General features: G+C 40.0%; 1 protein-coding gene across 1 annotated transcript; it reads right to left on the bottom strand.

The window, feature by feature from the left end:
* Positions 1-2,306: 2,306 nt before the first annotated feature.
* rwdd (RWD domain containing 4) lies at positions 2,307-7,052 on the bottom strand. The gene is made up of 6 exons (XM_033651895.2): positions 6,883-7,052; positions 6,103-6,183; positions 5,766-5,875; positions 4,458-4,608; positions 4,191-4,299; positions 2,307-2,462 (listed from the first exon to the last, which is right to left on the bottom strand). The coding sequence occupies exons 1-6, from the start codon at positions 6,904-6,906 to the stop codon at positions 2,398-2,400; spliced, it is 540 nt and encodes a 179-aa protein (XP_033507786.2). The 5' UTR covers positions 6,907-7,052; the 3' UTR covers positions 2,307-2,397.
* Between the last annotated feature and the right edge of the window lie 8,455 nt (positions 7,053-15,507).

Below are 15,507 nucleotides of genomic sequence, written 5' to 3'. Positions count from 1 at the left end.
TCAGATTCAAACATATTTAGTGTGGTGAGTAATATTACATATCTCATATTCTGACAGTCACTTGCACTCACTTCTATATTTATCATCTCAGACCTTCATCAGGAAAATTTTACAAAAAACCAACAGCAGCAGGCTGGTTTAATATACAGTGTATAACACCAGTGCCGTTTGTCCATGTATATTCTACCTGATGAGATAAAGTATAAGTGATGGACCTTGTGGAGAATTTTTGATTTTTCACAAGAGGTTTGTTGTGATTTTCTGGTGTGCAAGAACTTGCAAGCAGTGAGCGTTACCTGTTAAGATATTAAAGGGATAATCAGAATCAGAATTTCTGATGCGGGGTTGGATGAGGAAATTATCCATAGTGTGGTACATAGATGTCAGCCAGCACGCCCCCAGTTTGGAGAAGCAGACTTGAGTCCGACATGGAAGCTACGCAACGTACTGCTGTAGAAGGGGGCAGCAACAAAATGTAGTCACCTATAAAAAGGTTTCCAAGGAAAATCAATACCACTTTAAGTGTAGGCTATATTGAGAGTATTTTCATTGCTTAATCTTTCCATCAGACAGCCCGGTCCAACACAGAAGCTGTTAATGGTGTCAGTTGCCCCATCTATACTCTTGTTAAAGTCACTAGATTCCATTGAGAAAACTGATTTTTGCTCGCTGAACACAGCAGCTGCTGGTCTACTGCTGCTTCAAACAGTTAGTGTTATTGCATGACTAAAATGCCAAAGTCACACAATAACACAAAAAAGAACTGAGGCAGCAGTAGACCAGCAGCTCCTGCGTTCAGCAAAGTTTAAACATTGACTCAGTGGAGTCTGGCTTTGAAGACTGACGTAAGGGCTTCCTCATTCTATTGAAAATCACTGACAGAAAGGTAAAGCAGTGAAAATATTTAAAATACAGCATATACTTCAACTTGATATTTTTAGGTGGCTAAAATACATTTTGTTGCTGACCCATTCACAGCAAGAGATTGCTTAGCTGCCATGTCAGACTCCAGCCTGGTTCTCTGAACTGCAGACATACCAACAGACATCTACTGCTTGTGATATACTGTCTATGGGTAAGTATATCATACAACCCTACATTAAAAAAAATTGAACTATGCCTTGAATCTCCTAAGTTTTAACAGAGTAACTGAAGAATTTCCACTCCTTTTCAGATCACTGAACTCGAGACTGAGACTTTTATTTTGAAGGCAGAATCACTCAACTTCCTTTGTAACTCCAGTGCAATTGTGTGACTTCACACTTTCGGATAGGTGCAAAATATTTCGACCCTAATGTACCCAAGAGCCTCCACTGCTATAATGTAATACAATAACTGGTTACACAATTAAGTGCTTCACTTTGAAGGCAGTTATTAATCTTTGCCAGTGGGCCCATGCCTTTACGGGAAAGTTTGCAGCTCTAAAAATGATGGGACATTCATACACAAAACCGCTGCAGGAGAAACTAGTTATTCACATGCATCAGTCACTCTTGTTCTCTTAAACCTCACACACTTCAAAGTAATGAGAACTGAAATTATGAGACAAGCAGTTGACCAAATTCAGTTTTATTTATATATAAAAAATTTAAGTTTTTCAATTCATAGGGCAAAAAACATTTGTCAAAATAAGAAAAGGTGAAAGGATTAACAGTTTGTGTGTTATTAAAAGTTTCTCTGCACTTTGACACACCCATTTAGAACCACAATCCAACACTTTCAGCTCCAGTACCTGGCTCCTGGGCCTGATCTCAGACTGACTACATGGCAGTGACAGCAAGTTATCTCCAGCACACTCCACCCTGACGGATGACTGAGCAGAATATCTGTGTGCTAACTGTGCATGACCAAGAAAACCTGATGATATGTTCCTCGTCACCTGGCTGTATTCCACAAACACATAAAACACAACAAGAGCAACAAATCATTCCCAACTCAAAGTCTCAGTTTGTGTGTGAGTGTGTGTGTATTTCCTGAAGTCCACCTTTACCCAGCCTGCTTTGGTTCTCAGGGTGGAAGCAGCCATGTTGAGTGCTAAATGTTGAAGTTGAAGGATTTGAAGGCATCTAGACAGGACCAGCAGCATCAACAGGCCGCAGTGAGTTCAGTCTTCACTGACACGTCCTTGTACAAAGCAGAACCAGGTCCCTGTTCCTAATCATCATCTTTTCCTCCTGTTTTACTCAGCTACAACAAGAAAACACAAGGAAACAATGAGACATGGCATTTTGTGAAGGATTTCAAAGGGGTTTTAATTTAGATGGTTTTTACTTACATGCTGGAGGATCATCAAGTGTTGATGACGAGGGAGAAAAAGACAAATGAATACAGTCAGGTTCATGATGTATGTCACTGGAGGCATAAAGCTGAATAAGGGCACCATCTTGTGGAGAGAAGTTAAAATACACCTACTTTGATAACGTCAACCCAGTTCCAACCTCTTGGCAATTCTCCTTTGTTATCTGAAAGCAGAAATTATTATGATGCGCACTGTTATCTGCTGAATAAAACACATTCACTACTTACTTTAAATTATAGTGGTGCGCCAACATTTTCAACAGCTGAAGTCGAAATGAATTTTCGGAAAATATTTATGAAATGCCGCACGTGTATGTGATGGAATGACGCAGCAAATTTAAACTTTTCTTGGGTTTAGGCTGGTGTTGTCAAAAAAAACAAAACTTATCGATTCTGAATATTTCAACGTATTCAATACTCATTTTCCGCAGGACTGATACACCACCTCCTGTCAACTGTGGGTACACAACTTCATGAAGTAGGTCAAAGTTGAAGCAGGAAGTGGGTCTGTGAACTGTAATGGATGTTTCCAACTGACAGTTTAGGTTGTAATTTTAGCGTTTGCCTTTGTGTTCTCTTCCGAAACAAGTTTGACGTTTGTTGGTTTGCTCCAAACCTGACATCTGATCGTCTGAGTGTTTGTCTGTCCAGACCCATCAAACTATTTTTTAGTGATGCCACTGTGTTCCCAGATCTCAGCGATTACACTGATGAGTAGAAGGTTAGAGATTACCAGAGCTACAAAAATACAACTCAAGTTGTAATTAACTGTATTAAACTGAACATTATGTGTACCTAACATTACTACTGGCCTTCTTACAAAGTATAACATGTTTTTAGACTGCTCCTGGTTTCCAAATATGCAGATTCAGTTTAAATATCCAATGCAAAGTTAGGGTTTTGGGCAACATCATCACCTACTTGCATGGTGCACAGAGAGAGGAAGTAGTTTTATAGTGTCAAATCTCCAGCAACACTTGACGTATTCAAAAAACTTTATTTTAAACAAGAAGGCAACAGGCTGAAACATGTTGACCTGCCAATAAAAAAATACTGATAAAAACTTTGAACAAGGGATGGTAAACTTTTACTTGGCTGAGAAAATGTTTGACCAGTTTCACATGTCAGTCTAGGTTAATTTACACACAGACACACACACACACTCACACACACACACACACACACACACACACACACACACACACACTCTGCTAACAGCTTGAGAGAGACCCACTGGCACTGGTGTTAGATCGACGGCAGCACCACATCTCAGCCACTTGCTTCAGAAACAACTTCTGACTGGTTTCACAAAGGCAACAACGACGGCTAACAACAATACCATCACAGGAAGGGATATGATCCCATCAGAGCCCTCCTTGGAAAAAGCCCAACAATTAGCTTCTGAGCTAAAAAAAAAAAAAAAAAAAAAGTACGTCTTTCGGTGTACTGTTTCAGAGATATTTAACGTTAGTAACATTATGTCATATACGACCCTGCTGACCCCAGAGTTAACTGCTATAGTGTTGAGCCCTGGCACCTCTTGTATTTCACGTCAATTTGCGTTTTTTTTCTTAAAAATGAACTGGTTAGTTAAGGGTTAATCAGTGTCAAGCGGTCAGAACCTTTATAAAAACCAAATCTCACAGATGTGGAAATGTCTTTGAGTAAGTTATCCATCATATAGTTATTGCATATTTTCCTCATATTGTGCAGCACTAGAGTCCAGCTGGGGGAAAGGAGAGCAGCACACTGAGACATGAGCAGACTGAGGTAACAAAATATGGTAGAGCACAGTAAAGAAAGGGTCAGATTTTGATAAGGTTTCCATATACAAAAAAAATAGCCCTTTAAAATGGAAGACTGTTTTACTGTGGATAGTCTGACTGATGTACCTGTTCTGTTGACCATCCTTCTCTTCTGAGCTTTAGTCAGCTGCTCCTTCTTCTTCTCCTTCTTGGCTGTTGAGGCGGCAGTCGTCACCTCACTGCTGGATGTCAACGTCTGCAACAAGAAATAATTATTTTGTCAAAATGTGATGTCGGGCTGTTTGTTCAACAATCATTCAAACACTGAGGAAGAAGAGCACCAATCCAGGGATTGAGACACGGGACTTTGAAACTGTCCTGATGTTTTTAGTCAGAGTGATGAAATATACTGACCACAGCAGTGACTACAGGCTTGTGGTTCTCCATGAGGGCCTCCTGGTTCTCCTTGGCCCACTCAAACAGAGTATACATCATAGCAGTGCCCAGGTTAGCCTCCACCTGCTCCTCCAGCTTTGACAGGATCAGCTGCTTTGTCTCTGCAGAGCTGTTGTTAAATCAGCGTAACAAAAGAAACAACACGAACATCACTAAAATGATGTGCCCAACAATAACAGTATCACACTGTGACCGTGCACTCGAAGTAAACAAAAGCTGGCTCTTCATTTAGGCTTTTTATAAAAAAAAATATCATATTTCTGCTGAAACATGTCAGATTATGTTTAGAAGATATTATTGGTGGATTTTCATGGTAGAGAGTGCCAATATTCTCCATTACAGTCATTCCCTGGCTTCAAATACACTGCTAACATACATGTAGCTACAAGCTAACGTCAAAGAACACGTAAACTTGGTTGCTGATGTTGTTAATTTCTCCCGACTTTGAGTAATATTCCTGTTTGACCATTTCCAATTGGGTTTAGCAGCTTTTACTGATGATTTTTCACAGGTGAAAGCTCCGCTATTCTCTGTTAAAGTCATTCCCCGGCTCCAAGTACACCGCTACATGTAGCTACATGCTAACATTTGGGACACATAGTCTTGATTGCTGATGTTTATTTTGCCCTGATTTCGGATCATATTTCTGTGTTTAAAAGCTTTTTTGGTGATTATTCATGGTAGACAGTGTCGCTGTTCCCTATTACAGTCATTCTTCCACTACAAGTACACTGCTAACATACATTATGCTACATAACTTCAGGAAAACATGTAAAATTGGTTGCTGCTGTTGTTAATTTCCCCATGATTTTGGACCAATAAGAGCAGACTGGGCTTTTTTGGGAGGCAGGCTTAAAGAGAAAGACCCTTAACAGAGCATCTCAGACAGAGCATGAATCCGGGTGTTCCAGCACAGACAGTATGAGAAAAATAAAGTGTTTTTTGGGCATTAAAGCATGTAAACATGTTCTCGAAAATCGGCGTCACAGGTCCCCTTTATATCTTGCTTACAAACCTAATAGACTGCAACAATTTTCAGACCACATTTTTGGCTACATCCAAATGCATTGGGGTACCAATAGATAACGGTACACAGACTCCTTTAAACCATATCTGTTAACTGTTGTACAGCACAGTCATTCAGTTTAGAACCCTGTAATGGCAAAAGATGCTAATGTTTCCAGATTCTGATGTCATCTTCTAATCTACCATCAGTATTTCAAATGTAGAGTAATGCATAATTACGGCACTGTGCTTGCAACTTACATTCTGTTGTTGAAAAAGGCATCAAGGGAGATTTGTGGGGCCGTCTCAGGGTACGTCTCAGGCCATGTGATGTCCAGGATGAATGCTTTGGTGTCCTCAAGCTCTCCTATCTGTTTTATAACATTAGAATAGAGAGTAAGACAAAGCTCTACTACATAATTCATCCTAATAGTGTGGTAAAGGTCATGAAGTAAAAGAGAAAAACATTTTTTCAGAGTTTTTTCTTCTTAATTTGATGTATATGCTGTTGAAACAGGGTGCTGGGGAAGAACAGGTTATGGTCTTTTTTCAAGCAGGCATGGACAGTACAGGGAACAGTACACAGGACAGTACTCACCCTAAACTGAAAGGAAACTGAGCTGATTTCCTTGAAACACTCGTCTCCCTCATAGATGGAGCGAAGAGCCTCCAACTCCATCTGTGGTTGGAGAGGAGAGTGAATAGTAGGTGGTTAGTCAGCTGACTACATCAGCAGCAGCTTATCCTGATAGCTTCCACGCACCAAACACCATTCTGAAATATGTTAAATTACTCCTGACACCGGTATGCAGCACAGAACCACAACTCAAGACCTTACACGAGATAATGATGACCTATTGTTTTAATCGGCATACATGTAATCCTTAAGATATTAACTAAGGACCATAAATTCAACCTTTAACTTGCTATACCCTCTTGCTCACGTATCATTTATTACTGCATGGTGGCAGATGACTTCAGTATTTCTAATATTTACTTGGTATCATGTATTGTTTGACAGATACCATACACACCGAATGAATTTAAGGACGTTTTATATTCAGACCAGGTCTTGACTTTTGGTTTATGTTGCACATATTCCTCCATATAGTTTAACACACTTAACTTGGTACACTTTTGAATGGAGTTTGGCGTGACATTTACTCCGTCATAAACGACGCTTATCGGGGCTCAACAACAGCTACAAAGACACCTGACAGTCTGACCTGAGCTCTCGTGCATTAAAATAAAGCTGACATGTTGACTTGTTTTGTTGTGTAACGAGCACAATGCTGCCTAAGCTCGCCACGCTAGTGTCAGGTAGTTAGCAGTTAGCCGTTAACAGCTAGCCTACTACTGCATCATCATTCATTCATACCTCTTGATCCTCGTTAGCTGTCATGATTATCCTTCTGTCTCTGGACGATATACTCTCTGCGTGGAGTGTGAGACGTATAAAAGAATACAAAGTTAACGACCCATTTTTTCTTATTGAAACTTTACTTCCCCAGCTGGTACTGCCAGTTCCACCATCTTACACGCATGCGCAGTTGGGCACTCTACGTAAATTGAACCACCACATCATTAGTGGATGGAGTTTGCTTACTGTAATAATAATAATAATAATAATAATAATATCAATCAATTTGTAATAAATGAATTCTCTATATTTGATTATACCAAGTAGGCCTACATGAAAAATAATTAGGTTTGTGATACTAAAGGGCAGGGGCATAGCACCAAATTCTGGGCCCTAAGCATTCGCTGTCTCTGTGTATCCTAGTGAAGGGATGGAATAAACCATTTTGCACCTTTAAGGGGTGAGAGAGCTTCCACTATTTTTCATTCAAAGTTCTTTCAACTTTATTAAGCCAGTTTAAGGTAGTTATGTTTGTTTGTTATAATTCATTGATCCTCACAGTGTTTTCTACATCTATGTTTTTTTTAATCATATCATAGAAAATTACTGTACTAATACTATTGGATACTATACTATTGGTGGAAAAGGGGTATAAAGATCACTATAGTTAACTCTATAGTGATCTTTATACCCCTTTTCCACCGAAATTAGCACATGTATGCAGGTTTTGTTAAACACAGTAAACCAGCTAGAAGTAGGCAATAGAGTTCTTTCCCATTGCCAGCAGATCAGCGCTGTGTGCATGGCTCTGTAGCAGACAGTATGCCTTTGTGTGTGTGTGTGTGTGTGTGTGTGTGTGTGTGTGTGTTTTCTGGTGTGTCACGTTTGACGTCACGGACAAGCCAGAAAACAGGTTAGTAAACAGTAGAAACAGCATATATCTCTTACTTATATTCAGTCTCACTTTCAAACTCTGAGCAGACTAATATGGAATGATGTTGGAGCTTTGCTTGGGGGGAGACACACTATACTTTGTGGTGACTTGACATTGCAGCTCATCGGTTTAAGGGGCTAAAAGTTGCGTTGTGTTTCCATCAAAGCCGATCGGAACCAGAGCCGATAAATACCTGTGACCACTGCAAAGTCATTTTGCCTGGGTGTGAATGCCAATTGTAACCTTTTATATTAAAAAGCCAAATTCTGGGGCATCGGTGGCTTAGTGGATAGAGCAGGGGCCCCATGTACAAGGCTGTTGCCGCAGCGGCCCGGGCTCGAATCCAGCCTGTGGCCCTTTGCTGCATGTCACCCCCCTCTCTCTCTCTCTCTCTCTCTCTCTCTCTCTCTCTCTCTCTCTCTCTCTCTCCCCCCCCCCATGCTTACCTGTCTGGTCCATTAAAGGCAAAATGCCCAAAAAAATATCTTTACAAAAAAAAAAAGCCAAATGCTAGTGGATGTTAGCAGGTTTTTTTGTGTTGTGGAAAAGGGCCTTTATTGTGAAATACAGTTATGCTATACTGCTTGTGTAGTATTGCTTTATTGTTTCCTGTATTATATTGTTACTGTCACAATGTGTGTTTCAAGACAACTGTCAAGTTTTATCTATGACTGGACTTATTATCACTACGATGAAAAGTAAGTAGTTGCTTTGATGCTTTGATAGGCCTATTTATTGTAGCCTGGACAGGCCTTCAAAGCAAGTAACACATCAATAATCTTTTAATAATTTTGGCAGAGTCAAATGAAATGAAAAACAGTTTGTCAGACATTTGACATTTGTTTTTGTTGTCAAAAATACCCTTACTGTTTTATCTGCAGCACTCTTATTACCAAAAAGAGAAAATCAGTGGTTCACCTTTGGACCAGTATTTATATTATAGGCTACCAATAAAAATGATTGTTTTATGTGAAGCACATATGTAATAACAATACAATCACATATTCGGTGACTGGCTGCTGAGATTTTAAGATGTAAAAACTTATTTGTCCCATTTTATCTGATGTCCCACATTACCTTCACCCTTCTGTGAAAGCAACTAATAAGTTAAAGCCGAGTTAAACACCAGGGCCCGTATTCACAAAGATTCCCAGAGTCCTCTCAGAGAGCTCCTAACTTTTTACTAACCTAAAAATTCCTAGCAAGGAATCTTAGCTTAAGAGTGATTTAGGAAGTTTCTGAGAGCAACTCTGAGCAAGGAGGGGACAGAAACTTCTATCTTAGTGAGGTGGTATGGTTGACCCTGTTGCTAGGTATGACGCAGTCTTCTAAAAGCTGTGATTGGTTGTTACAAAAAGGAAAAAAGAAAAACAAATGCGCTCCTAGTAATGAATGGACAGTGAAATGAACCGATCATAGAACTTAGACTGTAGGCTATTAAGAAATGTGTAATCGTGAAAATAATTTTATGTCATGATGATGAAACTCAGCAAATTAAATTAATTGTTACACAGCTTCAAAATGTTTGAACGTACCTCATTTACATGCCGATTATTATATTGATTTTCTTATTGTTATGTTTACTCGCCATGCTGGTAATTTTACTACTTAATCTATTTGATATTAATGGTGGACGCAGACTCAACTGTCAGCAATTACTGTGATTGCTGGCCTCCTTGTAAAAAGCGGTTTGATTTGGCAGAATGACCAAAACAACAAATGAAATGGATTAAAAAAAGAACGAGAAAGCCGAACTGGACAGAAGAGCAGTGCCTGCTGTTGGCGCAGCTCGTGGAGGAGAACAAAGGAGTTTTAAGAGGGAAATTCGGTCCCGGGATCACGGCACAAGAGAAGAGGCAGACTTGGGAGCGCATTGGATTGCAGCACGTACCAGCGCTTCACAAACATTATCCCTGCACGATCAAGCCGGTAGCGTCTTATTAAATCACTGTCGTTCAATATACGGAGAATATCTCTCCTTCCTCTCTGTCTTTCCGCCATCTTCTCTGTTTAAGACTGGGCTTCTTAAAAGTCCTCCTCCCTCCTCTTAACAGTTTTTCACCTTAGGAGCCCTCTTAAGGCCTAAGATGCTTTGTGAATAACCTTTATCTTAAAAAGGGAAAATTCTAAGAAAAATCTTAGAATTCTTGGAATTCTAAGATTTTTCTTAGAATGACGTCACTAAGAGCTACTTTTAGTCTTAGGATTCTTTGTGAATACGGTCACTGGGCCCGTATTTATCAAGCTTCTTAGAATTACTCCTAAGAGCACTGCTAAGAGTCGACTTATGACTAAAAAATTCTTCGCTGAAAGTTGCACTTAAAAGTTAGTTATCAAACGTCCTACTCATACTTTTAGTGAAGTGTAGGACTGAATCTTAAGTGTCGGTCTCAGAGCTGAATCACGACAGTACTATGTGCCATAAACGGAAATTTAGGTGACGTCACTTCCAAGTCCATAGAAATGACCATTCACTGAAGGGAATCCCTTATCTAAGAATATATAAATATCTTAAAAATATCTCAGTGAATAGTTAAATGGACACTGGGAGTGTATATTTTGACAATAATCTACAAATAATACAAAACATAAAATATACATTGGCAATGAATCAAAAATAAATGTTTCATTTATTAATTTCATTTCATTTCATTAATTAGGCAACTAACTTCATTCCTTTTCATCTTCTAACCGCTTCATCCTCTTGAGGGTCGCGGGGGGGCTGGAGCCTATCCCAGCTGACATGGGGCGAGAGGCAGGGTACACCCTGGACAGGTCGCCAGACTATCACAGGGCTGACACATAGAGACAAAAAACCATTCACGCTCACATTCACACCTACGGACAATTTAGAGTCACCAATTAACCTAGTCCCCAATCTGCATGTCTTTGGACTGTGGAAGGAAGCCGGAGTGCCCGGAGAGAACCCACGCTGACACGGGGAGAGCATGCAAACTCCACACAGAGGGGCTCCCACACCCGGGATCGAACCGGCAGCCCTCTTGCTGTGAGGCTAACCACCACACTACCGTGCTGCCCGGCAACTAACTTGTGTGCGGTTAACTGAGTGGCTCTATATACTGCAGCCACAGTCCACCAAGCTGAAACCAACATGGAATCAAAAAGAAAACCAAACTGGAGAGAAGAAGAGATACTATCAGATGGATGGATGTTTCTAGGGACGCTCGCATCTCCATCTCCTCCCTCATCGTCATCATCATCATCTGCTAGTGGGAGTGGGACATTGCGCGCCTTACAAATGTTGTGCAGTATTGCGCATGCCATAATGATACGGCACACTCCAGTGCCGTATTTCTGAATGCAGAACGTGGAATCTGCGCTTCCACTGGCCAATTCCTCTCTCCACCACACTTCTTGTGCTTTTGTGTGCCCTGTGACGAGAATAAACCCTCCTATTAAACCAAATTCTATGAACTTAATTAAACATTTTAAATTTAAAACAATTAGGCATTTTGTTGGGCTAACCTGTTACAGTTCATTTGGCCTTGTGTCTATGGCATCTGATAGGGGGTAAGAAGCCAGCGGCGTAAGGGATATCCCTTATCCCCAATTAGGTGACACCCAGGTGGCACAATGTGCCTCTCAAACAGCTGCTTCAGGCCACTTTCATTTAGGATCCTTGCGTCATGGGTGGACCCAGGTCACTTGGGTACCACATCCAAGATGTTGTAGTCTATGGCAAGCCATTTTAACATTTAATCACTAAGTCCGACTATCCGGAATTACCATTATAGATATCTATAATGTCATTTTGACTAGTAGTAATGTCATTGTGACTAGTATGAATTTTAATTTAAGATATCTGTAACGTCATTCTGACTAGTCAAAACTGAATTACAGATATCTGTAACGTCATTCTGACTAGTCAAAACTGAATTACAGATATCTATGATGTCATTCTGACTAGTCAAAACTGAATTACAGATATCTATGACGTCATTCTGACTAGTCAAAACTGAATTACAGATATCTATGACGTCATTCTGACTAGTCAAAACTGAATTACAGATATCTATGACGTCATTCTGCCTAGTCAAAACTGAATTACAGATATCTATAACGTCATTCTGACTAGTCAAAACTACAGTTACAGATATCTGTAATTCAGTTTTGACTAGTAAGATTCAAACTATTTTTGCCATTCATGTGTATGGGGTTTGTCATTATAGATATCTCCAATTACATTATGACTATCTATAATTCCAGTTTGAGATATCTACAACGTCATTTTGACTAGTCATAATTCAGTTGCGGATATCTATAACGCCATTTTGACTAGTCATAATTCAGTTACAGATATCTACAACGTCATTTTGACTAGTCATAATTCGAATTCAAGATATCTACAACGTCATTCTGACTATCTGAAACTCCGTTCAAGATATCTAGAAAGGACCATGTAGATATCTTCAACTGATGATAATTAAAGATATCTTGAACTTGAATTATGACTAGTCAAAATTAAATTGTAGATATCTCAAACTGGAATTACAGATATCCACAATTCAGTTGCAGATATCCACAATAACAATTGCAGATATCCGCAACTACATTGGAGATATCTATAATGACAAACCCCATACACATGAATGGCAAAAATAGTTTGAATCTTACTAGTCAAAACTGAATTACAGATATCTGTAATAAGAGTTTTGACTAGGCAAAATCTAATTACAGATATCTTGAATAAGAGTTTTGACTAGGCAAAATTATGTTGCAGATATCAGGAATGAATATCCAGTCTAGCGATTAAATGTTAAAACGGCTTGCCATAGTAGTCTGCATCAAACACTACGTGCGTGTTGATACTGTGGTACCTCTTCCTGTTTAGCCTACATAAACGCTCTCGTCCACGCTTGGAGCGATGATCCTAATGTGTGTGCCATCGATTGCACTGACCACTCCAGGGAAGCCAGCTATTTGCATGAATGCAGTTTGCTTCTGTTGAATTACCCGGGGTGTAGTTGGGAAGTCAATGAAATGCATGACAAGGTGAGGAGCAGTAAGGGCCATTATTGTTTCCATAACAATTTTGCTAATTGATAGTTGTGATGGCCCCAAATCATCAGCGTTACACTGTTGCATTTTTCCAGTGGCAAGATATCAAAGCATTGTGATGACCTTTAATTCTGCCGTGAAAGCTCTGCTGCGTGATGTTACTGATGAGATGACGTCCCTTATTAAATCTGTGACAATAATAATACCCGCTTTGTCCAAACGATACCGTTTGATCAGCTGCTCGTCATCAAACAAAGCCAGGACATCCTTCCGCTCCCGGAACGTTCGCGCACGTCTCTCTCGCCTCAGTGCCATCCTCTACTGGCAACTCCTAACCACTTAGGACACCTCTGGAGGTCTCTTAAATATCTGGGGGAGTAGGAGTGATTCTTAGACTTGAGAAGGTTGATAAATAGCTTTTATTCTTAAGTTTGAGAGTAGGACTAAATTTCACAAATTCTCAGCACTTAAGACTAAAATGGCACTCGAAGACGCTTGATAAATACGGCCCCTGATCTTTACCCATTAGATCAGACACTAAAGACAGAGAGACCAATAGACAAACAACAGCTGCAGTAAAAATTAGGCAAAGCATCACAAAGGAGGAAACCCAGCATTTGGTGATATCTATGGGTTTACCATACTTTGGTCATTGCCTATGAGGGATTTTGACAAAGTATTAATAATGAACATTTTATTTATGGTTATTTTAATCTGTTCACTTACATTTGAGCCCTGGGAGTTGGGGACTGCTGTATGTATAGAGATGGTTGCAATTCATAAAAGTGTAATAGAATTATTCCACCCATTGAATTCAAGCTGAAAGTCTACATTTTAAACACCTCATGACTGTTTCATTTCAAATCCAATTGTGGTGGCGTACAGTGCCAAAATGATTCTGGACCTATCTATATATACACTGTGTGTTAGCAGCATCCAGACTCCTCTTAAATAGGCAGTTGGTGCAATACTCACATGAAGTTACAGTAAATCTCCTCAATTAGAGCCACAATGTAAAAAGCTTTGATGTACTAAACCAATACTACACGGACTGATGAGAGTGTAATGTTAAATGCCAGCAGGCAGCACTATTCAGTGTGGGGGAAGCAGTGATAATTTCCGCTGTGCAGCTGAAAATGACACATGGTGTTTGAGTTGTGATTATGTTGATCCTCTGAGTTATTCCCCTCAGGTGAAGAAGGCAGCCTGGTGGAGGAGGAGGATCAAGAGAGATGAAGAGAGACGAGGTCGCTGAGAAGGTTATGACGTTCACTGGGGGTGAATTCAGTTATTGCACTCTTGTGATGTGACGGCAGTGATAATGTTGTCTTTTCCACATTATTGTTAGTTTAAGGACAAGTCTGGTATTTTTCTGTATTTTTTGTCGTTGTTAGCAAATCCCATGGAAAGACCAAAACCAGCAAGTCTCTCTTTCTGTGTTGTCTGTACAGCTCGTTCTCACTCCCAGCTCTTCAAATACGGCACTGGATGCATTCGATGCACTGGATGCTGCTGGCCACAATCAGACTCATCAAATATAGATACTTTGACAGTGGATGTAGGCATCAGACACTGACGCACAAAGACACTCTTTGCAGCAGTATGATATGCACAAAGTGGTGGCTATTTCTGACGCCACTGGCAACTACCATAGTTTACAGAGCAAGAAGGTCTCTATAGGCTGGGTGGGAGTGGAAGTGGATGGGTCAAACAAACTGCGGACTTTCACCCTGGAGCCGGCTGTTTGTTTCCTGTGTGAAACCAAAAGTCAATGGATTTGTTTTAATAACAACCTAATGTGCAAGTATGTGTAGCATGCTACACTAGTCACAGGATGTATGTCAAGTGACGTTAGTAAGAACCATACTTATGATGTTTTTTTTTAACCTAACCAGGGACTTTTGTTGACTAAATTTAAGAAAAATAAACATAAAAATGCATTTTACCTATGTAGTAGGTTTATTTTAAAATAGACTGTATGCATGTAACAAGCAGAAACTGTATTTTGGAAAGACTTAATGCATTTAACAAGCATCAATTGAAATGCTGTTTGTGAACATCCAAAACTGACACGGGAGCCTCCCTAGTGCGACATATTTTGATGTTTAGGTCCACTGACAAAGCATCAGTATTCGTCGAGTTGGAATGAGAATGTGCTGGTCTATCAATACTTTCTCACACTCCTACCCTGGGTCTGCCTCTCAGCTCCAAGCCCATTGGTTCCCACTGAAATGCAAATCTTTATAAACAGCTCACAAATATATAGTTTCATTTTTTTTAAAAAATGGCTCACAACATCCAAGTGTCAAAAACTACAGTTCCTCCAATGGCCACTTGAGGCTGGCTCTAAGTAGACTCACAAGTCAGTCTTTAGACGCTTTGCTTAACTAAAGACTGATGACTTTCTCCCTGATTTTGTGTTTAGATGGGCGGATACAATTTCAGAGTTTAAAAAAACTCCCTGCGTTGCAGAACCAATAGTAAATCCGCAGGGCAGTCCTTCGGCGGCTCGCTGAACTCTTGTGCTCATAAACATAGTCTGACTGCATTAAAAGTTTTAAACAAAGTCGCTGTAAGTCCTTCATTTCCACAATCTTGTGGACTGAGCACACATTTGATAAAATGGAGGTAAATCTCTCTGCATCCATTTTCAAGCTCTCTCTGTGTTTGTTTCCTTGCGGACGAGAAAA

Source organism: Epinephelus lanceolatus, chromosome 22 (genome assembly GCF_041903045.1).
Source record: "Epinephelus lanceolatus isolate andai-2023 chromosome 22, ASM4190304v1, whole genome shotgun sequence".
NCBI lineage: Eukaryota > Metazoa > Chordata > Actinopteri > Perciformes > Serranidae > Epinephelus > Epinephelus lanceolatus.
This window is presented reverse-complemented; position numbering and strand designations above follow the sequence as displayed.

Coding starts and splice junctions, on each gene's coding strand:
- rwdd (XM_033651895.2), bottom strand. CDS start 6,906: ATGACAGCTAACGAGGATCAAGAG. Junction 6,184..6,882: donor CAGCTAACGAGGATCAAGAG/GTATGAATGAAT, acceptor CTCCAACCACAG/ATGGAGTTGGAGGCTCTTCG. Junction 4,300..4,457: donor AGCCTGTAGTCACTGCTGTG/GTCAGTATATTT, acceptor TTCTTGTTGCAG/ACGTTGACATCCAGCAGTGA.